General features: G+C 41.9%; 1 protein-coding gene across 2 annotated transcripts in view; it reads left to right on the top strand.

The window, feature by feature from the left end:
- The first annotated feature begins 20,318 nt into the window (after window positions 1-20,318).
- Window positions 20,319-26,362, top strand: part of LOC138288027 (adipocyte plasma membrane-associated protein-like) — a 218,796-nt gene continuing 212,752 nt past the window's right edge. For both annotated transcript variants that reach the window (XM_069229135.1, XM_069229137.1), the window contains exon 1: window positions 20,319-20,621. In XM_069229135.1, the coding sequence (XP_069085236.1) occupies window positions 20,620-20,621 (2 nt within the window). In that variant the 5' untranslated portion in view covers window positions 20,319-20,619. The remainder of the gene's footprint in view (window positions 20,622-26,362) is intronic.

The following is a 26,362-nucleotide window of genomic DNA, read 5'->3' on the forward strand; positions in this document are numbered from 1 at the left end:
ACATGTGCAGGTAATTTCTTCCATGGGTCAGACTTTTGAAGGGAGCCAGGCCACTGATGGATCTTAGTCCACTAGTCGCTCTTCCCAATACGGTAAATGGTCCGAGTGCAAGTCAGAGCTTGAAGCTCTTGACACCGCAACCTCTAGGTGCAGTGGCGGAGCAGGTGCCATCACCAAATGCGGGTAACATTACGTTAGAAGGATTGACAGTACAACAGCTGAATGAGTGGTTAGATAATTTGAACACTCCACAGAATATGTCCAAGAGTGAAGAGCAGATTGATCACTTTGGGTAGAGTACAGAATTAATGGAACTAGTCGAAGGGACAATGGGAGTGAATAGGTTGGAATCCTATACAGAAGAAGATCTGAGATACTTATGCCCAAGAATTATGAGAGAAGTGGGTAGGATACATCAGAGATTGTCAGATTTAGCAGAAAAGCACGATGTTGAAATTGGAAAGACAAAACATTTGAAACAAAGCTACAGGTTAGATTTTGAGGCAAAAGATTTTGAACGCATGAGGTCAGCCAGAATGAAAGTGCATCTTAAAGAATTATTGCAGAGTGCTCAGATATGGGAGCATTGGAAAAGTGGGAAGGCAGATGGGCAAAGAATAAGGATAAACGGAAATGAAATTCACAAGAAGGGTCTGAAGGTGTTCAAAAAGAAAAGGATCCCGTAAAAATTTTACCAATGAGGGAAATTCCAGGAGGTCAGTTTGTTCATGTTCCGTGGCACAGGAGTGATATTTTGTCATTCACAAATGATTATCCAAAGCTGAGAGAGAAACCGGTTGAATGGTATCAGCAGACAGACAGATTTGTGAAGCTTTCAAAATGTCTGTGGAAAGACCTGAGTATTTTACTAGAAATTATGGTTCCAGCTGATTTGTGGGTGGAATGCAAAAGAGTTGTAGATTGGCCAACGTGTGAACCAGAAAGGGATAGGACTTTAGGTGTGCCATCTCCTGAAGTGATGAAGCATTATTATAAAGTGATTGAATTCCAGAAGACAAGAATTTCACCTAAAATATTGATTGGCAGAGAAATGACAGGACAGAGCAGGAGGTGAAGGAGTCGATACATGCATACAATGAGAGGTTGTTGAAAGCGTTCAAGGAGTACAGTGGCAAGGAAGCAATTGAGCCGAAAGACATGTTACACTTTGTGTTCAGGTTTGTGGAAGGATTGAGACCTGAAATAGGTCAGATGATTAAAAGTCACTTGATTTGCTGGCAAGCAAAGCCGATTGATGAGGTGTCACAATATGGAAAATACTGTAGTGATGAGATCGAGTTGAAGCAGAAGAAGTTAAAGGAGAAAGCAATGGTGATGCAGATTAAGGCAGCACAAACAGGAGTGCAAGGGACTTTTGTTCAGCAGATACCACAGCAGCAGGGAACTGTCATGTTTCAACCTCAGATGAGAGGTAGGGGTCGTGGAGTCAATATGAATCGTGGTCTGGATTTGAGTACTGTAGTGGTTCAAAGTGATGTTCAAGGGATGAAGAAAATGTTACTGTGTCACCTTTGCGGAAACGTGGGACACTGGAAGCGGGAGTGTCCAATGATGGTGCAGGATGGTGTTGTTCAGCAAAGTGGTGATGTCAATACATTTCAAAATGTGAAAGTCCCAAGAATGAGATGACTTATTCCAAATTTCCAGAATAATGCGAATCAAGTGCAGAATTTTCAACCCATGCAGCAGATGCAAATGCCTCGTGCACAAATGACACAGTTGCACCCAGTGCAGCAGCAGGTTCCCATGGTGTCTAGACAGCAAATGCAAATACCTCAAGACCTGATGAAGCAGCAACAGGTGGTGCTTACTCAACAGGTCACGGGTCAGAGACAAGACAAAAGTAGTAACACCGTGCACCAATTCCCATTGCATAGTGAGAATGAAATAAACAGTGACTGGTTGAGTGATAGTTCGGATGAGGAGCCTTGCATGCTTGCAGTGTCCCTAAAGGTAGATCAGAGAGGACCTTTCGTGAAGGGAAAAGTATTGAGTTATAAGGTATAATTTCTGGTGGACACAGGAGCTACACGTTCCACAGTGAGGAGTGTAGAAGTCCCAAATCTACCTCTTTCAGGGAGAACAGTTCAGGTTGTGGGGGTAGCAAATAAGCATCTGACAAATCCGATCACAGATCCAGTACAAGTTGAGATTGACACTTTACAGGGACTGCATAGGTTTGTAGTCTGCGATTCCAGTTCAGTTCCTCTACTGGGAAGGGACTTATTGTGCAAAACTAAATGTTCGATCTCTTGCTCAACGGCTGGGATAGAGATTCAGACAAATAGTGACGATGTAGAAGAACTAACTCCGGAAAGGGAAAATGACAATACCACTGAAGAATACCCATTGATTGAGCTTTTTCCAATATTTACAGTAAAGGAGCTTCATTCAGATTTGCAGGGAACAGTACAGGAAAATGTGGGGTATCTAACGGGCAAAAAGTGGGTTTGATCAAGGGAGTGGAGCCGATTAAGGTTACCTTGAAGCCGAATGTAGTGTTTCCACAGCTTCCACAGTACAACATGCCACAAGATGTCTTGATGAAAGTAGCACAGTTAATTGGAGATTTTGTGAAGCAGGGAGTTTTGAAAGAAGTGCTAAGCAACCCATGTAATTCACTGATAATGGGTTTGAAAAAGCCATGTGGAAAGGTACGAATTGTGCAGGATCTGAGAAAGATAAATGACATAGCGGGTCATTCCGACCCTGGCGGTCGGTGGCCGCCAGGGCCACCGACCACGGGAGCACCGCCAACAGGCTGGCGGTGCTCCTACGAGCATTCTGACCGCGGCGGTTTAGCCGCGGTCAGACGCGGAAAGCCAGCGGTCTCCCGCTGACTTTCCGCCGCTCGTAGGAATCCTCCATGGCTGCGGAGCGCGCTCCGCAGCCATGGAGGATTCCGACTCCCCCTCCCGCCATCCAGTTCCTGGCGGTTCTCCCGCCGGGAACCGGATGGCGGGAGGGGGAGTCACGGGGCCCCTGGGGGCCCCTGCCGTGCCCATGCCTATGGCATGGGCACGGCAGGGGCCCCCGTAAGAGGGCCCCTAAAAGTATTTCAGTGTCTGCAAAGCAGACACTGAAATACGCGACGGGTGCAACTGCACCCGTCGCACCTTCCCACTCCGCCGGCTCTATTACGAGCCGGCGTCATCGTGGGAAGGGAGTTTTCCCCTGGGCTGGCGGGCGGTCTTGCGAAGACCGCCCGCCAGCCCAGGGGAAAACTCGGAATACCCTCCGCGGTCTTTCGACCGCGGAGCGGTATTTCGGAGGGGGGAAGTCTGGCGGGCGGCCTCCGCCGCCCGTCAGACTCAGAATTAGGCCCATAGTGGTCAAGTGTTGTCCTGTGATGCAAATCCAGCAGTGATAATGTTCCAGATTCCATGTGATGCAGAATGGTTTACCGTGGTTGACTTGTCACAAACTTTTTTTTCTGTGCCTCTTCATGAGGATAGTCAGTTTCTCTTTAGTTTTAAATTCCTAGTCTACAGCTGGTGCAGGCTTCCTCAAGGGTATACAGAGTCACCATCCCTGTTTAACCAAATCCTGAAGTTGAATCTGGAGTCATTGGAACTACCGTTACCAATTGACTCTGGTACAATACATTGATGACCTACTCATTGCCTCTAAAACAAGGGACGAGTATAAGTACGACTCGACTGCCCTATTGAATCATTTGGGAAAATTCAGCAATAAGGTGTCGCTATTGAAATTACAGTACTGTCAGAAGTCGGTGAAATATCTGGGTCACCAAATTGAGAAAGGGTCAAGGAGGATTTCTAGAGAAAGGATTACAATGATATTGCAGAGAAGTCCCCCGACTTCACAGAGAGATGTCAGGATGTTTCTGGGAATGGTAGGCTATTGTCGTCAGTGGATTCCAAATTTTGCTGAGATTTCAAAGCCATTATAACAACTGATGCATAAGGATGTTACTGATCCCATAACATTAGACCAGGACCAGATGAAAGCGTTCACTGAATTGAGAGAGAGTTTGTGCAGAGCTCCAGCATTGGGTATGCCTGATTACACAAAGACATTCACATTGTTTTGTCATGAACGTGATGCTTGTTCTCTGTCTGTCTTGACACAGGTCCATGGAGGTACTTATCGCCCAGTAGCCTATTTTTCAGCTACCTTGGACCCAGTTGCAGCAGCCTTACTCGGTTGTTTGCGTGCAGTTGCCGCAGTTGGTCAAAGCCTTTCACAATGTGGGGGAGTAGTGATGGGATATCTCCTGACGGTAATGTTCCCTCACTCGGTTGAGATTTTACTGACAAGGACGAAAACATAGTACTTGACTGGTGCCAGACTGATAAGGTATGAGACGAGCATCTTAGGTGCTCCAAATGTAACATTGAAAAGGTGTACAGTGCTGAACCCGGCAACCTTACTTCCAAGTGATACAATTGAAATTGAAAGGGAGGAAGACATTGAGCATGATTTTCTTGAGGTAACTGAGTTGTGCACAAAACCAAGACCTGACATCAGAGATACTCGATTGGAAGAAAATGATCAAATTGTTTTTGTTGATGGTTCATGTCTCAGAGACGGTACAGGGACACTGAGTGCAGGCTATGCCGTGTGCACAATTACAGGTACTTTATAAGCTTCTTGGCTTCGAGGCATATATTCTGCACAAGTATCAGAACTGGTTACTCTTACTAGAGCGTGGCATGTGTCTGCAAGATTAAGAGTTACTTTCTATACAGATAGTCAATACGGATTTGGAATTGTTCATGATTTTGTTCAATTGTGGTCACAAAGAGTTTTCCTGACCTCTACTGGCTCACCAGAGGAAAATGGTGAAAGAATAAAAGAATTGTTGTATGCAATACAATTGCCTGAAGAAATTGCCTTGGTAAAATGAAGTGCACATCTAAAAGCACAGGACTACGTATCACTGGGAAATGGATATGCGGATCAAGTCGCAAGGTTTTGCGCATTGAACTGTATATCATTCAAAGACAAATGGGAACTGATATCTGAAGAAGACATCATGTGTACAAGTTACACATTAAAAGTGATTGATACAACGGAAGAATTGAAACATTTGCAGAGTAATGTTTACAATGAGGAGAAAAGAGGGTGGTTGAAGATGAAATGCACGCAGAGACAGGACAAGATATGGGTATCAGAAGAGGGCCAAATGGTTCTGCCAAATAGTTTGTTATCACAAATGGCCAGGTATTACCATGGTCAGGCACACATTGGAAGGGACGCCATGGTTTGTTTGTTCAAAATTGATTGGCTTAACCCCAAGTTTAGACAAGCCGCAGAAGCAGTATGTCATCGCTGTGTTATTTGTCAACAGTTAAATGCGGGAAAAGAGAAAGTGGTAAACTTGAGCCACATTGAAAGAGCAGGGGGTCCATTCAGCAAAATGCAATTGGATTTCATTGAGATGCCTGCGTGTGGAGGTTTGAAATATGTGTTGTTGATTGTGTGCGTTTTTAGTCACTGGATTGAAGCATACACTACACGAAGGAATAATAGCCTCACAGTAGCGAAGTTGTTGCTTAGAGAGTTGATACGCGTTTCAGATTTCCGATCTCTTTAGAATCGGATAGGGGAACGCACTTCAATAACAAGGTGATTTAACTTTTGTGTTCAGCACTAAACATTGAGCAGAAATTGTATTGTAGCTACCACCCTGAAGCATCAGGACTAGTGGAACAGATGAATGGTACTCCAAAATCAAGAATTGCCAAGATGAGTGCAGCTACAAACCTGAAATGGCCAGATGCATTGCCTTTGGTGTTGAGGTCAATGAGAAATACACCTGACAGAAAGACAGGACTGTCGCCCCATGAGATTTTCATGGACAGGGCAATGAGATTACCAGCAGTTCCAGCCAATGCAATGCACTTGTCAATATTACAGATGATATGGTGTTGGACTACTGCAAAGGTCTGGCTGATGTGGTATGCTCTTTCTCTCAGCAGGTGGAGGCCGTCACACTGCCACCAATTCACGATCCTGAGCACAACCTGAGAGCTGGCGATTGGGTTGTTTTCCGCAAGCACATGCGCAAGACGTGTTTGGAGCCTCATTGGCGGGGACCCTACCAGGTGATTCTGACAACCATGACAGCTGTAAAGTGTGCAGGACTTCCAAACTGGATTCATGCAAGTCACACGAAGAAAGTGGCATGTCCACTGGACCATGAAGATGCATTGTTGAGAGCTCCAACAATTGCAAAATAAGTTGCAGCACCAGAAAAAGAACAAAGAGAGCCTGAAATTGATCAAGAGCTTGTGGAAGATGGTCCTATTACCCCTGTAAGAGATGAGAGTGAAGAATTACAGGAGGGTGCTGAAGAATCATTCTCGACGGATACAGCAGGAGAGCCTAGCTCAGCAGTGGTTCTCCCAGAAGCAGACGGTTCTGAAAAACAAACAGAGAAAGTGCCAGACCAAGAAGGGGAGGGAGTAGAGTTGGATCAAAGTCAAAGCGATTTAAGTCCTCCTCAGCCTGTTGCAGGTCCATCAAGAGAAAACACCAGAGAAAAATAAAAAGAGAAAAGTCCAATCCTGAGAAAAATATTCACAGAAGGTTTGAGAAAAGAAGACAATTGGCCTGAGTCACGAGTTGAGAAAAGAAAGGAAGTGGTCGTAAACAAAACAATAGAGGAAGAAGTAGATACCGCAAGAAAGGAAGAATTAAGAGAAGGAGAGTTAAGTGGTTACTGAAAGTTGAAAAGAAAGAGAATAGCAAGTTGAAGATACATGGGTCCTGAATGGGCATATGCAGCTACGAACGAATGGCAGCACAAGTATATGTCTGTTTGTTTTGATAGAGAAGTTCTGAGTCAGTATTTTGATGTAACCTGAAAGAGCTCAGGGAGCTGAATTGTGAATCAATCTGAAAATATTTTGAGAAAGGAGACTGTTGGAATATAACTAGAAAAGACATTGATAATCTGATTTGACATTGAAAACCGGATGAGACAAGCTGCTAATTGATATTGACAAGGATAAGGGTTCCTGGATGCAAAACTGAACCGTTGAAAGAAGAATATTTTTATTTTTGATTTTTCGCTGCACTTTTCTAAGTCACTTCTGCTTTCTGATTCTTTACAGATCATGCCTGAGTTCAATAATCAAGTTAGGAATACTAAGCGCTGTAACACCTGAGTATTGGTTTGGCAATTATGTGTGGAATTTTGTTTATTGTAGTGATTGTGGGAATGTCTGTTCTTGATGCGAAAGGAGCCATCCATACTACTGCTTTTGAAACTAATACACTAACAACTTTGGAGAAGTTTAAGTCAGATGAGAAATATTTGCATGATTACACTAATGCTCAAGGAGAACTTTCTTCTAATGTCTTCTATCGGTTGTTGAGTGAGTATGTTGAGACGATGAATGCAAATGATTGTCTCGTGTGTATGCAAATTGCACAGCCTTCCACTAACCTACGGGATAAGTTGTAGTCTGCTACTAACAAGATTCTTTTATCAAGAGTATATACCGTATTTTTACTCTACTTACGATGTAGTTTTTTCTTTTGTTCCTATTATTAGATATCTGAGTAGAGTAGCTAAGGAGCATGATATAGTATTGGTTAGAGGATTCTTTGAGCCTACATTAACGTTTGGAAAGGCATATGCACACAGGAACAATCTCACATGTTTACCTACACCTTTAAAAAAAGCTTTTTAGGGCATTCTGAAGATAGGAGAAACGCATTAAAAGAGAAATTAGAAAAAGTCTTTGAGAAGAGGACTTACAAGAATAATTATGCTTACACTGCAATTCGGACGCAAAGGAAATTAGCTGCAGATGCATTACATGTAGGGAAGCTTTGTATATATAGGCCAAAAATCACGCACTGACACTTTATTTGTGGGTACGAGTGAATGTAGGCATGTGTTTATTTTTCAGAGTAAGTGGACTTTTATGTTGAATGGACAGGACCCTGCGATTCCGGGTATTTACTATGTTTGTGGGCTTAATGCTTATTACCGTATTCCAAGAGGATGGTATGGGACATGTTATTTGGGGATAGTGTTCCCAAAGATTTACCAGATAGAGGACTTGAAAAAGTTTCTGAAATTGACTGAATTACATCATAAGTGACAGAGGAGGTAATCCTCTTCCGCGATAGTGGGAGATATATTTGGTGCTGTGATTCCTTCATTGGGAGTCATCCTGAATTCAATCAAGATTCAAAAGTTGTCTACTATTGTGGATAACATGCTGACAAATTTTACAGGAGCAATAATTCTGATAGATATTGAATTGGCTGCAGATAGAGCTATGACTCAAAATCGTCTTGCTTTAGACATCCTTCTAGCGAAGGGTGGTGGAGTCTGTAAAATGATTAATTCTAGGCATTGCTGCTCATACATACCGGATAACAGTAAGGAGTTTAGAGACTTACCTACTATTCTGACTAACTCAAGTAGTGATTTGAAAGAATTGAAGGAAAGGTGTGTGGGAAAAAGTAGGGAAAGGGTTTGCTTCAGTGGGGAATTGGCTTAGCAATATTTGGAATGGGGTATTACTAAAAATCATAAAGTGAATATTTATTGTAATTGCTTGCATATTAGGAATATGGGGATTATGTAAATTGTGTCTAAAGATTAAATTGAGAAGATCTAAAAATAATCAGAGGAGGGAAGGACGAAATAGAGAAAGAATCTATAGGGAAGATTTGAGGAGAAGGCAAAATGCTGAAGAAACAGAGTTGTAAAACTATTGGTGGTAAAAGTAGTGTGATTACATATTTAGTCATCAGAGGAGGGATTGTTAACGCAAATGTCTTAATTAGAAATCATTAATGAATGTTTATGTATTTGAATAATGAAAAATGTAGAAAATTACTAATGTCGAAAAATTATGTGCACGTTCAAAAATTGTGACCTCGGAGAGTGGTCGCCAAAATTCACAAATTATATTAAAAGAACGACTAACATATGTGAAATATTGAAAATGTATTAGAATAGCGTAGTAGTATGTCATAATGAGAGATATAACTTATGTTTTGCATTATATTGTAGAGCTTAACTTAGCACAAGTCGTGGCCTAGTTTTGCCAGGCCTCGTGCAGAAGCTGAATATTAACGTTCAATGAAAAGATGCTGACAAATCAGACTAACTGTGAACTGCCTATTGTTTAATCAAAATTTGCTTAGCTGAAACCTTTGCATGAATCAATGGACAGGAGTCGATGGAAACTAGAATGCATCAATTACTGTGTAAAGCGCACAGAGAACATGCAACATTTTCGATACCTGATGAGCCGGATAATGAACACATCGCAAAGTGAACCAATCAACAATCTGGGAACTGTGTAATATTAGAATTAGAGATTTGAACTATAAAAATTATTGGACAAAGTAAAATTGTGTGATTATTTGACCAATTAGGAATTGGGGGCTAGTCTGGGTGACTTTGATATAATGTTGTGACAAAGAGGGAAGACTTCAGAGATGTTAGCTGCAGATGTAGAGAAGACCTTGTTCCGAAATTGATGCAGAGAAGATTCGAGATTCTGTCATTGGGCTCATGCTCTTGAGAGCCTGATGTGATGCTGATCGATTGATGACCTGAGGAAGAAGACTGATTTGTTGCTGATCCATACCGTGGATAGGTAGATATGACAATGTGACTGAATTAAATTGTGTGCCTTTTGTTTCTAGGTACCAAATGTGCTGTTTAAATAGTTTTTCTTTCCTTAGTTAGATGTTTTCCAAATTCATGTTCTAAACCAGAGGTCTTCAAACTTGGGGGCGGGCCCCCCTAGGGGGGCCTCAAGTGTTCACAGGGGGGGCGCCAGACTCTTGCCAGAAGAAGCATTAAACACATAACAGGCCTTTGTTTTAAGCAGAAGCATGTTTTTGCATCTTTAAAAAGGTAACAGTACCTAACTGCAATGTTTAAATAGGTCTAGACATATTTAAACATTGCCATCTATATACAATAATTGTGCCAAATTCTGAGGAGGGGACCCAAAGATTTTTATTTTTCAGCTGGGGGGTCGCGGCATTAAAAAGTTTGGAGACCTCTGTTCTAAACTGTTTTCGCATGAAGTCCTCCATGCTGATGCTAATCTGGGTTAGGTGAGGTTCTTGCCTTATGGCACTAACAACACAGAGACAAATGATTGACAAACTGATTTGCTGAGCTCTACTACTTATGTTGACTTATTCATTCCTGATTCAGTTGTTGACTTATGCTACTGCTTTAGAATGTACTCTGATTCAAGTTTTGATTAGGCTATGTTTTTGGCACCTTCTAATGAAATTAATACGGATTTGTTGACTTGTATAGAGTTTGAACTAATTTTCATGAATTAGTATTGTAACTAATAGGAATAAAACTACTAAAACGTATAGTGAGCTGTGGTTATTCAGGACTGGAGGGTCATGGGGTACTATTTTCTGCTTCATTGTTGAAGATGACTAATGTTTATTGAATTGCGTATTAATCATTAGTGTGACTGCCATTAGCCTAGCTAGGATAGTCCATGCGAATCAAAAGGTTCATCGACCTATACATGTCCCCTTGTAAGTTTACTTACTAAGGTCTAGGCGCGCTAACAAAGGGAAGGGTGTTCCAGGTGTTGTGTGCTTCCAGAGAAGGACTATAACACCTTGCATCTCTGCAAAGTGTCAACTACAAAAAATCTAGAGCAAGCAGCCAGTATCACAGAGACACAGAGATCCTTGGCTATGTTGAATTCAAGTGGACTCTTTGATCTGACCAACTGTCGCTCATTCCCAAAAATGTGTTTTTCGTGAATTTCACCAATGAAATAATGTTAGGAGCCTATGAGCAAATTCTATACAGTGACTAAATGTTTTAACCAGGAAAAAATAAAACAGTTTATTAGCATTCTACCAAAAAAGCATCTCAGACAATTACATTATTCAAAGTCAATTTAAAGTTGTATGCATCTCCACTATGAATGTGTACCCAGGTACTTCCTGCAGTATTGCGGTCCTTTCTTTGTTTCCCTGTGTGAGTGGATCATAAATGTCCTTATCTACACACCCCTCTAGTTCATCCATTCCCCCAATGTGTGTTGATGTTTATGTGAGCAACCATGGGCCTTGTAAAGTGGCCCTCTATGCTTTTATGAAGGTCTAGGCCTGCCTCCATTTTAACTTGGCTTGGTGCAACTCTCCACAGCTGTGTAATATCACATCTGAAAGGATTAGTGCTATATTTTCCCACAATCGTTCAAAAACACTACTCCCCATGCTATGTGTATAAAGTCTCCCTCCTCAGTCTAGCTTTTCAGGCAGATTGGAAAGGAGTTCTTCTGGAAATGCCAGACCCAATATCCAGAGAGATAATATGCCAAAAGTAGAGGAACTGCATAAACCTATATCTTGCTGAGGAAAACATCTCCAGTAGCGCCATTAAAGCTGTCTGCCAGGCAGTATCTTTGTGTATGCTGATATCTGTCTCACGTGTCTCCCTCGGAGTGGAGTATGTCAGAGGTGCTTATTACCAGGGATCTGTATACTCTGAAGGATATTTTACCTGGCAGTCACTCTAGGTGAGCTTGGGTTCATGAGGGTTCAAATCTAACATGGCTATTGTTGCGGTGCTATGTGTGTATCACACATGGCAGACTTGTAAATATCTAAAGAATTAGTAAGAAAAAACTCAAAATCTACCTGTATCTCTATGAAATCGCTTCATGCAATTGGGTGTAACTACTTCCTTTAGTGTAGAGAGTCCCAGCGTGTTCCATCCCTCAATCTCAGCTAGAGCCACCACTTGAGAGAGGCTAGTGCCTACCCACAGTTGAGATACTGCGGTCAGTGTCCCATCCCAATCCATAGTATGCAGGGCACTCCTCATGCGGGACCTAACTTTGGTGCTAAGGGGATCACAGTAAAGTGGAAGTAGAATAAAGCTAGTGAACCTTTGAGCTGTTGCCTGTGTCTAGAGTGTGTACACAGGGTCAGACCCCGACCAAACAGCCAGTTATTAATAATGACTAGGTGGGAGTCCAGATGGAATTATAGCATGACAGTCATGCCCAGGCCACTGTTGAAAGTCAATTTGCAAAATTTGCCAATGGATATACTGGGCACCTACTTTTTCAGAAAAATTCCCTGAACACAGAACTTAGCTGTTGAAAGAACTGTGAGATTAATATATAAGGACAGCTCTGCATAGATTTTGTAGGCTTTGTAAAGCTGCCACCATTCTCATCAGTGCCATTCGGCCAATGGGAGACACGGTAGAGGGATGCCACACTGGTTCCTTGTAGTCATGCTAACCATTTAGTGTGGGACATAATGTGGCTATCTTGGGCTCTTAATAAGAAGGTCTCCATTTGCAGGTATATAGGGTTTGCAACTTGGAATCTGAAGCATTAATTTTTTTAATTGCTGTGTTTTAAGAGCCTCATTCTTGTGTAGATACTATTAACCCCTTAGCCGCTCAGGATTTTCCTGCCCCAGTACTGAGCAGTATTTTTGATGTTTGAAACACTTTGCACATGAGCCTCCAAAAGTTTGTTTCCCACACAGAGTATACACACCACATTTGTGTCCTTTTTTCCTCCACATGTAGTGATTCTAAAGGTATCCAGAATGTGTTGATTCCCCTGGGGAGAAACAAGAAAATATCCAAAATAGATTTTTTTTTAAATGGGATGACAACAAGCCACCTCAAACTGAACTCAAACAAAACAGAGATCATCATCGTTGGCCACAACAAGAGAGCATGGAACGACTCCTGGTGGCCGACCACCCTCGGACCACCCCCAGCACCCACCACCCACGCACGCAACCTTGGCATCATACTGGACTCATCCCTTTCCATGACCCAGCAAATCACGCCATATCATCCTCCTGCTTCAACACCCCCTGCATGCTACACAAGACTTTCAAATGGATACCCTTAGAAACAAGAAAAACAGTCACCCACACCCTCATCAGCAGCAGACTGGAATACGGCAACGCCCTCTACGCAGGGACCCCAGCCAAACTTCAAAGAAAAACTCCAGCGAATCCAGAATGCAGCCGCATGACTCATCCTCAGCCTCCCTCGCCACAAACACATATCTACCCACCTCAGATTCCTACACTGGCTGCCCATCAACAAAAGGATCATTTTCAAGGTCCTTGTCCACGCTCACAAAGCCCTCCACGACACTGGACCGGCCTACCTCAACGAACGAGTAAACTTCCACATACCAACTTGCCAGCTCAGCTCTGCCGACCTCGCCCTCGCCACAGTCCCCCGCATCCAACGCACCACCTCCGGTGGCAGATCCTTCTCCCACCTCGCCGCCAAGACCTGGAACTCCCTCCCCACCAACCTACGCAAGACCCAGGACCTAACCTTCAGAAAGCACCTAAAAACATGGCTCTTCGAGCAGTAACCGGCACCACCATCCCCCCCCCCGCGCCTTGAGACCCTACCGGGTGAGTAGTGCGCTTAAGAAATTATTTGATTGATTGATTGATTGTATGGGAAGAAACTGCTGTGCAAGAAAGTGTGATTTTTCTAAAAATTGCATCAACAAATGGTTTGCGGCGCTAAGATCATCATGTCAGCTTTGAGGAATAATCAGATTTGTAAAAAAAAACAGATTCATCGCATGTTTTGCAAATGTTTTGAATTTTTCCAATTCGCAGTCTATTTTCCTTTTTTCTCATTTCAAACTACTTGCAGTTTGTGGTGGTAAGAGGAATGAAACACTGACTCTGCTTCAAGACATATGGGAAAAATCTAATTGATGAAAAATGGCTATGAAGGAAACCTATACATTTTTTTAAATGTGCCAAAGAAACTGTGTTTATGAGTAGTGGTGATTTGTAAAGCTCAGAGCTTGGGGTTATCCATTCTATCACGAATTTGGGGGTATTTGAAAAAATGTGTTCTTTTTTCACACTAGTGTAAATTTGGAAGCCAAAAATGGAGAGAAATTCAATTGATAATAACAAATGTTCTACTAGCCTGTTTTCCCATACTTCTCCATTAACAATGGTACCCCATTTGTGTGGCTGGGCTTAGCACCAATGCACCCAAAATGCAAAGGGGAGACATCAAATTTTCACCACCAAAATCAACCCACCGAGATATTGTTTTAATTGAGAGAAGTGTGGGAACTGTAGGTTGCAGGTATTTTTATGGATCCCTGAACTTTCTCTCACAGAAATGTGAGGAAAATGCATGATTTTCACCAAAGTCTAAGTGTTGTAAGACATGCTGGGTAAAAAATCTGAGCAGGATCAATGCAAGCCACACCACTCTGGATTTGTTTGGGTCTCTACGTTTCAGAAATGCTAGGGTTTGTTGGATTCCCTGATTGCCAGCTGATCCAGCACCGAATAGTGTGGACATTCCCCATGACAAGTGACAGGAAATTGGGAATTATCCCCTCTCTGCTGGAGCAAATGTCAAAGCTACACCAAAAAGAAAAAGAATCCAAATGTTCAATTACTTGCTACTGGAATGGGGAAGCTCTAGGCCCGGAGAAGGAAGAAAGACTTTGGTGGTTCTTTAGAAGTGAGGGATAGGGGGACATCCCCACACCATATTTTTTTCCACTAAAAGAAATGTATATATATATATATATATATATATATATATATACATAAATATATATATTACCTACTGGCGTTTGCAAGTAGGTAGTTATATTTATATTTAGGACCATTTTTTCAATAGACAGACCTTTTTTTGTTTTGCCAATAACTTTGGCGCTGCTTGGCGCATCTCTGCAAAAGTTTTAAAACATATTCTTTAGTCAGTTCAGCTGCTGTGTTGAAACTTTCGGGGTGATCCGTCAAGCGGGGGCCGAGAAGAAGAGGGGTCTCAAAACACTTTTCCCCATTCTATGTCAAGGTGATTTTTCAAATTTTTGAACAGGACTACAGCCCGAGCTGCTGTACGGAATTACACCACATTTGGCAGAAAACTAGCTGTTGGTCCAGAAAGAGTGTTTTTGTTGTGAATTGGTGTAAATCCCTTCAGTAGTTTTGGAGATATTAAAGGTAAAAATTATAGATATCTAGGGATGCAGTTCATCCGCTGATCCAACTGTCCCCATGCTGGTATCTGATTGGAGGCCAACACTATAGCAAGGAAGTATATAACTCACCCCCTAAGGCAACTACAACTCACGCCCTCAGCATTTACTGCTAATTACCCAAGGCATTACAGCACTCATGACAACTTTTATAACGTCATTAAAATATAAATCATACATTAGCAGTCAAATTATTGAGGAAAAAAACTGTGTATGGCAGAGGTGTGAGTTACAGTTACCTTAGGGTGTGAGCTACAGTTATACACACACATATCCCCCTTCTGGTGTGTAGTGGCCTGGGTGAAGGCTGAGCCCAATGGCTGTGCAGACTACCCCACTCCTTCCTTTTTATAACATTTTCCCTGGTGTCTGGTGGGCTTTCTGGTACCTTCCTCAGGTGGGGCAGAAAGACTGCTGGGGCTGTGTCACAACCCTACTCCCTTGTGCTACTGCACGCTCATGCGCAATGTTACACTACAATGGAATGTGCTTAAAATATTCAGGAACTAAGTATGCATGCTCTAAACGGAATCATGACATCATGTTTCTCTGATTTCTTTGTTTTTTCATACAGTATATAAATAGTGCATTGTAGTACTCAAGTCCCCTTGTAGAGTTAGTTTGCAAGAAAGTGTACGTATTTTTGATTCACTTTATTTTCTTTATGCAGTTCAAAGTGTTTAAACACATCCTGTTGAACAAAATCATGTGCAAGGACATTGTTTGACAATTGACAACCATTTGCTGTGCGTTACGAAACATGAGGAAAAAACATCCTTGACTGTTGAGACCAACTGCTTTGTACACATTGCAAAACATAATGATTCATCCCCAGTTACACGTGCAATTGAACCGCTGCACGTGGAGAGCAGCAAGCAGTGACTCACGCCCTCAACAAGTCTATTTAAAGAGAGCAGTTTTGTTTGCCTTTGCTTGGCCTCATCTATATTCCTTAACTGAATCTCCAGCCTCTCGGTCAAAGCGTCTTCCTGTATACTGGCAATGGATCCCTTTTCATCAGCCGGCGTCTCTCTTTGGCTTTCTGGACAATATGTTTCCACAGCAACCACCCATCACACAGCTTCGGCTCCAGGCTTCCCTACCTGCAGAAAGAGAAAAGGGACAACTCAATTGCAAGTAATACGTGAACTTCAATTTTGCAAGGTGTGTCAAAAAAAACATTCTGCATGAATACAGTATAGTTTATTTTTTTGTTACTTGTAAAATCTGATTTGTGTGGGAAGTTTGTGAGAAAAACTGATCAGTGCCAAAACTTGGAGCGCTTTAATTCTTTTTCTTTCGTTTGAAACAATTGGGTGCATAAGCAATGTCTGATATTATGTGACTCAAAAAATTGTTCACCACTGCTAACGGACATTCTTGGCTGCTGTGAAGCAACAATAGCCCAGTTTATTGAGAGACAAAAGCATATTGTCTACAGTGTTATTGGTGTAAAATGTGCGCAGAGGTACTTGGTCATGAAAGGAACTTTGTTGGCTTGATGTGCTATACTGGATAAGATTGACGTGAAGAAACTCCTGTTGAGATTCTATGTACTCTAACCTGTACGTTTATTTTGGTATGCTATGTTTTGATGCACCACATCAAGCTGTGTTCAGAGTGAACTAATTGTGTCTCTTTCTACAGACCTGTTCCCCCTGCTGAAGTCCTCTTAACTAAGGGGACCCGAAACCTGTGACAGCACATCCTACCCACCAGTCCCTGCTTTGATAAGGGGGTGTGCTGAGACCTGAGTGGTTCATTTTTCTTTCTTTCTCCTCCAATCCCCCTTCCCTTTGGGGCCTTCCCCAGTGCAGTGCTTGTTCAGAACCATTGCAACCACAGCAAGATCCTAGAGGGAGTTGGGGCCATAATTACCCCATCGGAACAACCTGGGGAATTCAGGTGAGTGGCCTGTGACAGGACGTTTTGAGGGTGGTAGGTTGATGGCAGTGTGGGCTTCCACCACCATTTGTTTTCTTCTTCTTCAATACCCTGGTGTCTAGTGGGTTTTCTGCCCTTTTTTTTTTGGGGGGGGGAAGGGATCAGAGGTAAACCTACAAAATCTACCCTCTGGGGGACAAAGAGACTGTTGGGCTCTTTTTGGGCCATCTCCACCCCTCCTTTTATATTTTTTTTTAAAAAAATTCTGTGGTGCCTAGTGAGCTTTTTGGGAGAAGGAACAGAAAGGCTATAGTATTTTCAAAAATAAAGAAAAGCACTTGACGATGCCGGAGGAACCACTTACACCTCCTTTCTGTCTAGTTGGTGGAACCATACACTCCTGTTCCGATCCCCAAGCAGGAATTGATTTGGGAAATGTACAGCTGGAAAGGATACATTGTCCTTTTTCAGTGGTATCTGTCCCACGCAAATCAGTGCTTGTGAGCAGAGTTTTCCCCTTACGCACTGATCAAAGTGAAAAACAGACCGCATCTAGGCCCATATTTATACTTTTTTGCGTCACATTTGCGCCTCTTTTTGATGCAAAAACTGTGCAAACTTACAAAATACAATTGTTTTTTGCAAGTTTGCGTCGCTTTTGCATCAAAAAATGACACAAATGCGGTGCAAAAAAATATAAATATGGGCCCTAATGAGTAGCAAAAAATGAGGTGCTTAAAGCATGACTTTGAACTTGAGGCACTTCACAAAACACATACCATATGCACTTCAAGAAAGCGCCAAAAGCTAAATTTAATTCAGAACGCTTGTGGCCGCCTCAGCTGTAAGAGGCACTTTATAAATGCTACCATAAAGTACATATATACAACCCAACTTACTTTATCAATATGATGCACACAAGTAAAGCACACACACACAAACTCAAATGTTTGCAGCAATTTGGTGGATGAAATGTGGTCTCATCCTTCCAACCCTCACTCAACATACCATTAGTTTTACTTTTCTGAGCATATTTGAAGCTTTATGATAAAGAACAGTGGGATTTAATAAATACCTTTTTTACAGGTATTACTCTGGATTACTTATTCTTTATGCTCATTTGAAGCACTGAATGAGTGGTGTAACAAAGCCCCCCTCAGCCCCTGCAGTGGGGGGGGGGGCCTTCAGCACAGTACACTGTGGATGGGTGGCAGGCCCCCTGACTGGGTCCATGTGGGGGGGCCCTCAAGGTTATTAGGGGGGGGCGGCCTCAAGTTTTATATCGCCACTGTACTGAATGAACCATCTTAAGGTAGCTGTGGTGGGGTCAGGAATGTCTCTTTGGAGCTCCAAGGCCTTGTTTTCATCTAATAATCTTGTGGAATGCAACCACCATCCAAATGTACTCAAATGTCCAAAGAGAATCACAGAGATTGTGATTGTGAGGTCATGAGCATCCAGACTGAGCTCCCATGTCCTTTTGTCTTTTTGGACTCCCGCTACACAACCATGGTTAACTAGACTAGGAAAGCTTTGGAGTGTCTTGAATGGCAGTAGAAACCTCTGCTGTCGCTTTGAGGACATTATGCTGATCATGCATGGTTGGCTCAGCATTGGGTGGACAGATGAACGGACAAACAACCTGCCTCAATATGGTGAGTGTGAGGAGCTTCGAGATTTTGCTTGTTCAGGCAGGACAAAATGGAGAAGTGCACCTGGTGCTGTGTGTCTTAGATTTATCTCATCTGCATCCTATCTGGGATCTTGATGCCACAGGGAATGGATCGACATTCATCTGGGAATAGGGATGGTGGAAATCCCCCTTCTCTTCTGTGGTGTAAACTAGAGGTCAGGATAAAGCCCCCATGTGACTTGCAGGCCGCCATTTGTGCCATGATGATAGACAGAGGTCAAATGTCAGGCTATGTCCGCTGACAAATTGCTGCTTATTCTTTTAGCATGTATTTCTTTCTCTGACTGCAAAGTTAGAGGATATTGTAAGTGGCCTATCTAACAATCTCGAAGGAGTGACGGGGAGTTGGAAGGAAAGACTGTAGGATGTCATTTTTCCTAGTACACAACAACATTTAAATACCTGTAAATTAACTGTAGGAATATTTCAAAACATATCAGCAGTTTTGTAATTCTGAAGTGTGATGGAAAAATATGTTAAGAGGACCTAAACAAATCAAGACACTTGACTTGGTGATGCACACATGATAAATATTTGCTGAAATACGATTTCCACACATTGTCATTGGGAAGCTTTATAGTTTTATCAGTAAAACAGCGCGTCACTGCACCCTGTGTTCCGATTTCATTAGAAAATGCGCTAGCTGCAAATAATAGTGAGCCACAACACGAAGAATTAGAAATATATTTATGCACGAGTGCTCCAAAATAAATGCACCACCACCTCAAACACCACACCCTTACCACTCTACCGCTGAATACATTTGCTACACTTGTTCTTCGAGTAATCCTTATGACTTCATTAATGGCAGCACCACTGCTACGAAAATTGTTCCAGCACCACTGTCAGTGTGCGACACAGTTGACAGGCTGGCATCCGCATAAAATCGCTGGCAACTTGTCTCTTGTCGTGAGAGCCTATTTCAGCCAGTGCTGGCCTTTCAGAATAATAAAGCTTTCAGTTGTCCTTCCTATTTGAACAGCCCTACAAGTTCCAGCATGCAAAGCGCAATTGACTCAAAGGTTAAGACAGCCTGAAGAAGTCTCCCATGGCATGGGGCCAGGCCAGCTAATAAACTCACTGACTATGTCACACTCACTGGCTTCTTAATGTAAACTTTATTACACGCCCAGCAAACTCATTTCATGCCCTCAGAACTATGCAAGTGGGCTCACTGTTTATAACCTGCAGGCTACACGCGTCTCTGGGGAACTGCAGATGTCTAATCCGACTCCCGAGACATTTTAATGCATTTGGAATGTTTTAGCCGCAGTCCACGTACATAGTGTCCACCATACACTCAACTCAACCTAGTCAGGGGTAGTAAGCGCTATTTAAATACTATTACTATTGCATTACTATGATGAAGAACACCACAATGTTCATGAATAGAAACAGCAAACCAGACAGGTTTGCCGAAGCGAAAACACTCGTTCCAGTAAGATTACAAGCGTTTCATTTGCTTACTTAGCGGTTTGCAGGCATTGTCAATGAGTAACCATGAATCCATGTGACTTGTGGAGTCTGAAAACATGAAGATACGTATTTTTTTAAATCTCATCCTTTGTTTAAGTAACAGATACGTGTTTTCTCGTTAATACAAGATTTTCGCTCTGTCTCAGATAACTTTAAGGTCGAGCTCACTGGCTCCCTTCCCAGCACCTGCGCGCCATTAACCCTGAGAAAGTGCCAGCCATGGGGGCGATGGCAGCTGCTGCAAACCAATTTTCAGAGCCCTGCCCTCCGAGTGAACCCTGGCGGAGCTCCGCCTCCGAGACCTGACCCTTACCGTGGGTGTGCTAATGCATGCCCTCGCGGAGAAGGAAACCGCGCTAGAATCAATGCAGCGGGCGCGTGCTGCACAAGGTGCGGGCTAGTGACTTCCTGTGTGTTGCTGCAGACCCTCGCACCTTCCCTACGCAAGAACTGTTCTCGTGTTCGTTTGGAAGGGTCTGAGTAACTCTTATCTGCTCATTCACAGGACCCAGCGACTTAGAAAATCAACGACTGGGAGAAATGTAAGGCTCCATCGTTTTACTATTTTTCACAGTTTCTCTTTCACGTATATTTTTTAAAAGTTATCCATGAATTGTTATTGCGCTTGTTGTGTCGTAATGCGCACTTCAAACTAAAATATTTTGAATATTGTCCCTAACTTCTTCGAATATTGCCTAGTTTGCCTTATAATACATTTCTTCTGCATTGGTGTCCTCAGTTAACCTATCGTGGGAAAAAGCTGGTTGCTGATATGTGCCAATTTCAGTTTTGAAATGACTTTATCGGAAACGAGCAAGTGTTCATATTTTTTAAAGAGATTTGTGGGATTTTAAATAAATACATTCGGAGTGAAGGCAAACAAATGCATGTTTTACGTTGAAATAAATTAACTTCTCGTGTTTTTTTGTTGATTACCGGTTTCTCCTAACATATAGTATCGATCCAAACATGGTATGTGTGTAATATTTTGAGTGTTTTGGAAAAATTATGTGCAGTGCTTAGAAAAAAATAAACTTGCTTCTTATTAATGTTGTTTCTTATCACTTAATGGCTGTTTTAAACCTTGCTGAAATTAGAAGTGAAGCACTTCATATGAAAATAAGTTACTTTAACAATTTTGAAAAAAATCTGTGTATTGTACTCACGAAAAGTACAGCTATGCTGATTAGCCACTGGAACTATGAATGCAGGTATACAGACATCAATATATTAAACTGCAAAATATCAACCAGTATTCACTCAGCACACCTGGTTGAGCTGAACTCGGGGACAGAAATTCTGCAGTTTGTATTCAGATAAAGTAACTCTTTTGAAAACCTCTTAACGAAAATTAACATATTTGTCACAGTCTGCATCTTCCAGTCCTCTCATTCCGGCCCGGACGAGATTACTAGACCCAAAACCTGATTGAGTAAACAAACTTTTGTTACATCTATAAACACCTTACCATTATTTGTCTGATCTAGTGCATCTGTACATGTATCAAATTATGTCCCATTTCTTTTCCAAGTTCCTGACTGCAATATTGTCTGGTACTCAGTCCTGGCTGTGAATAGTAAGGAGGATTTCCAGGCAGGCCGGGGTTTAGGTATCACCCGAGACACAGGTGTTGCTTTGCGATGATCTATTGTTTCTTTAAAAAAGCCTTTAAAAATGGGCCTCCAGCTCTCACATTGACAGTCCTATTTTTTTTCCTTTTTTATTAGTTAAAGCCCATCTACTTCACTTTGTCTATATGTTTTTGTTTTCTTTCCTGGAGGATGAACCAAATACTGATTGATTTCTTGATTGTTGTTCTTCTGCACTGAGTGTACCCAGATTGCGGTACTTATTTGCTTGTGTTTGCAGGGCAACTTTTTTGCGCTTCCCGATGTTTCCAAGAGCTGAAATGCAAACAGCTGGCAATGATGAAACTTTGTGGCATGTGACCAATTTCCAAAACATACATTGTGGCCGTCTTTTGCTTTTATTGATGGAACTGTAAACATTCTTCCTTCGTTAAAGACTGTAGCCATACAGATTGAGTTTTTGTGAATTAACGTTTGCCACTGTCTCACATTTACTTATTTGCTGGATACCTCTTTTATAATTTAGAGGCTGTTTTAGTCATCATCAATCACATGCTGATTTCAAAAGGGTTATGTTCCACTTTACCTCCACCCACCTGTGAGCCCTCAACTCCCTTTACCTCTGCCCACCTGAACCCTCGTCACCCATCCTTAAATCTTAAAATGACTCAAATAACATAAAAAGTGTGCTAATAAAAAAAATAAAAAAAACTGTGTGGTAAGGAGGCTCCGTGATAAAGGATGTTTCCCCTTATGCAAGACACTTCTCCCACCCTTTATTTAAACAATCTTCTGACTTCACCTTAGTGCCCCTAAATGTTTTGGGGGTGCTGTTGGTTATTTTATTTATTTCAGTAGAGTTGGGGGGCACCTTTGCCTCTTTAACAGTTTGCCTCCTACCTTGCCCCGCCCCACTGCCACTTGTGAGACTTTTTGTTTACTTTCAGGGGGCTTTGAGCCTGCACACTGCTTACCATTGGTTGGCTTCATCGTCACTCATTTCCTTGCTTCTCTGTGGTCAGTGCTAGCCACCCTACCACTTCTTGTGTTTCTCCTTACCCTGGAGCATTGCCAAATAATGCATTCCTTGCCCAGTGTCCTTCCACTGCTTGCCCATTTCAGAGGTCCTTTTTTTTTTCCTTTTACTTGTGCCACTTTCCTTCCCGCCATTGCATTGTTTCTTGATCTGTCCCTCCCTCGTGATACTTATCTGGCCCACCCCTGCCCATATCTTTGCTTGCCCCCTGCTGTCCTGCCATTTAAAAAAAAAAAAAAAAAAAAAAAAAGACATGACAGTGGGTTACAGGATGCAGACGGTGAAGCGCTTCCTTCTTTAAATGGCTTTTTCAGAGATGTCTTAATCTGAGGCCAACACAGTGAACTTCAGCAGATACATTTTTTTTTTGTGTGTGTAGGCAGAGAATAATCCCATACTGAGAAAATGGATCACTGCCCCTTGCAGTCAGCGCTGGCTACGTAATATCGCTTTTTTTGTTTTTGTTTATCTTTCTTTCAACCATGCTCTACAGCATCTGTTCTGCTGTAGAATATGGCTACAAAATTGATCAAGCCAATATTTGTTCCATAGGTGAGACCTATCATCTTTGCCATGCTTGTTTTCTTCTGGAGCATCAATCACATCTCGGGTTCTGGATTTTTTTTTTTTTTTGTCGTATCCATAATATTTACAAAATGACATGGCTATTCGAGGCAGACAAATGCACAAACGTGTTGTCCTTTGATAGGAGACTGATGTTTGAGTACATCAGACTTTTCCTAGGGTGTTGAGTTTTTACAAAGGGGCTCTGTAATGAAGAGAGCACAAAATGTTTGCCTAATTGAGAAAGAAAGTAGACACTCTAGTCTTTGACGATGTTGCAGGGATAGGGAAGTGCAGAATATAGTATGTGAAATAGCTTAAATGATTGATATGGGGTTGTGTTATGCAGCCAATAACCCCAGAGCATTCCACGTTAGTGCATGTACCGAAGACCAGCCTGCCCAAAAACACAGAGTGGCGGTTCATCCCTTTCCTCTCAGTTAAACTATTTTTGGGTGCTCTCAAGAACATAAAAGGGTGGGTGCAGTGCTAACAAAATCAGCCTCAATCTGGGCATTAGCTCTGTTGTCACGGGTCGGGGTGCAGAGTGCCTCTAGTGCTAACAGTATAACCTCTACCAGGCTATCACTGTCTATACAAGGGCTATCCTTCCCTGTTATTGGAAGGGGCCAGGGACCCTCCCACCATAGGATACAGTCTATGTCTGCATCCTTTTCACAGGAAAAGCGGACAAGTGGATGACTGGGACTCTCCTGGCACTTCCTTAATGGGACTTGGGATATGAGATTTCCACCACCTCTTGTGTGGTGCATATTGAGTGTGTCTGCTTGCACCTTTTTGCATGTACACTATTCCTGAATCTGAAGCATGCACAAAGGCCAAAGCATTCCTACATTGCATAGATTATGCCCCATGAAAATGATGAACCTACACTTGCTATTGTGTACGAGCTAACTTTGTGTCTGCGCAATACGTAATATAGAAGAGGCCCTAAAACCAGATACACTCCCTTTTGTAATACAAGATTACAGTGTGAGCGCAGAAACAGGTGCAAATGCCCATCACATTCCTGCAACAATTTTGAAATACTGCCCCAAGTACTGCAAATGGGAAGGTTGAGACTCAAAGCTAAAGAGTTTATGAAGAAACCACACAATTCTATTTGAGTTGCTTTCTGTCGGTGTATTATACAATCTAGGTTCTATAAAAAGATAAAGGTTTCATGGACCTCTTAGGCTAAAGTTTTTTTTGTCTTGGCACATGTTGCAATCTCCCTTTATGAGGGTGCCCCAGAGAAGACGAATGTCCTCTATTACAAAGCAGTAGTGTGGAATTTAATAAAATATCAACTTGTCCACAGGACAAGTTGCTTCTTAAATCTACTTGTCCTGTAAAACAATCTACTTGTCCCTTTGGTGCCATGTAGATCCGCAACACGTTATGGCAGCAATCTCATTATGTAAGACGTCTGATAATAGCCTCCCTGGTTATGCCAGGGCTAATACTATAGTAGGGTTTGAATACTAGCAATTCCAAGCCCTAATATAGCAATTTCTTTATTTTGCCACCTTTCTGCAGATCTACATATTGGGGCTAGAGGAAGCAATAAGCAATCATTTCAGGCCTGGAATGCCTAGTCTGTGCAAACCAACTAACTTGCATGTTTTAAGGATTTTCACCAGCTCTTCCCTTTTCTTTTCCCATAATGAGAAGGTTGGAAATGTACTCCTGACAAGGGCAAATGTAGAAGTTCTTTCAGGGTTGGGAATAAACGTGGTTGATAGGAAAGTGAACTTGTAAATGCTCAATAGATTTTCGCATGAGGAAATCTACACAAGCATATTAGCGTGTGCTAAAATACAGTTCACAAATATTTTCTAGGAGTACAATTTCCTGGTCTGATTCTGTAAGTTCTTGTGAATTCATGAAAGCCACTAATGCAAAGACATATACAATGAGTGCACCCTTTTGACTTTCCTTAACAATTGGGCCCTAATTAGGTCTGGTGTTAACAAAGACTTTTTGTTTTTATTAAAATTCTATTTCTCTCTCTATCGGCTAGCTTTACTGTGAGTGATGGCATTCTGCTCTTTGAAAAGTAGCATACTGGCACACAAAGTAGTTTTGTTCAGTGGCAGGAACTACTGTGGCAATGTGTGCTTTTTGAGACAAAAAAACTTTTTTTTTTGCTTTTTGACAATGTTTGTTACAATGGTAAGGACCTAGCAGTTCCCACAACAATAAAGTGTTACAAAAGCCATGTCAAAACAAGACACGCATTGACAAAACCGAAAGACTGACAACCAATGTCGGATCAGGTGGCTTTGCCAATTCTTGTTTATTTTCATGTTTCCCAAAATCTTGTTGAAAGTAGTTAAACTGATTTTCCATTTTGAATATGTTTTGGAAATACTAGAATGCATCAGCACATTTTACTAAATGATGCTTCAAAGAAATAGTACCTAAACTTTTACAGTAATTTAGCAAAACGTTTTTTCCTACTTGCAATTGTTTTAGAACAATTTATTTTGAAATCAAGGAATCACCAGTCTTGCTTACAAACTTCTATAAACACATGCATCTAATCAGAGAGCATTCTGGGAGCATTTATACAGAGCCTCATATTGTTAAACTTTTCTAACATGTGTGCACACTTTTTTCTTTTACTGGAACCACTGCCAGTAGTGCATTGTGACCTTACGTTTATTTAGAGCGCTCACCCTAATAATAAAGGCTTCACATTAATGAACCATAAATGCAAGTTCTAACAGCATTAACATGAGGACACAAATATTACCTCAGCTGCAGACAGTTCCCTTTCCTGTAAACTGGTAGCTAAAGGGGTTTGAACCTATTTGTACCAAGGACAAAATAAACGTGAAAACTTGTTGTCCTTGGTGTCCAACAATATGTGCTGGGTGTCAGGCTATAGGAATTCCACACCCCTGTAAAGTGTGTGTGCACTAGATAGATTGAGATCTCTCATGTTTAAAAGTAGTCTAAGGAGCATATCTATCAAGATTTTGCATCACCATTTCACGCCGCAAGGATGACACAAAACTTAAATGATATTTATCAAGTCATACAATGCCACCTTGCATCACTCCGTGATATGGAGGCGTGCCATGGGTGG

Source organism: Pleurodeles waltl, chromosome 4_1 (assembly GCF_031143425.1).
Source record: "Pleurodeles waltl isolate 20211129_DDA chromosome 4_1, aPleWal1.hap1.20221129, whole genome shotgun sequence".
Lineage (NCBI taxonomy): Eukaryota > Metazoa > Chordata > Amphibia > Caudata > Salamandridae > Pleurodeles > Pleurodeles waltl.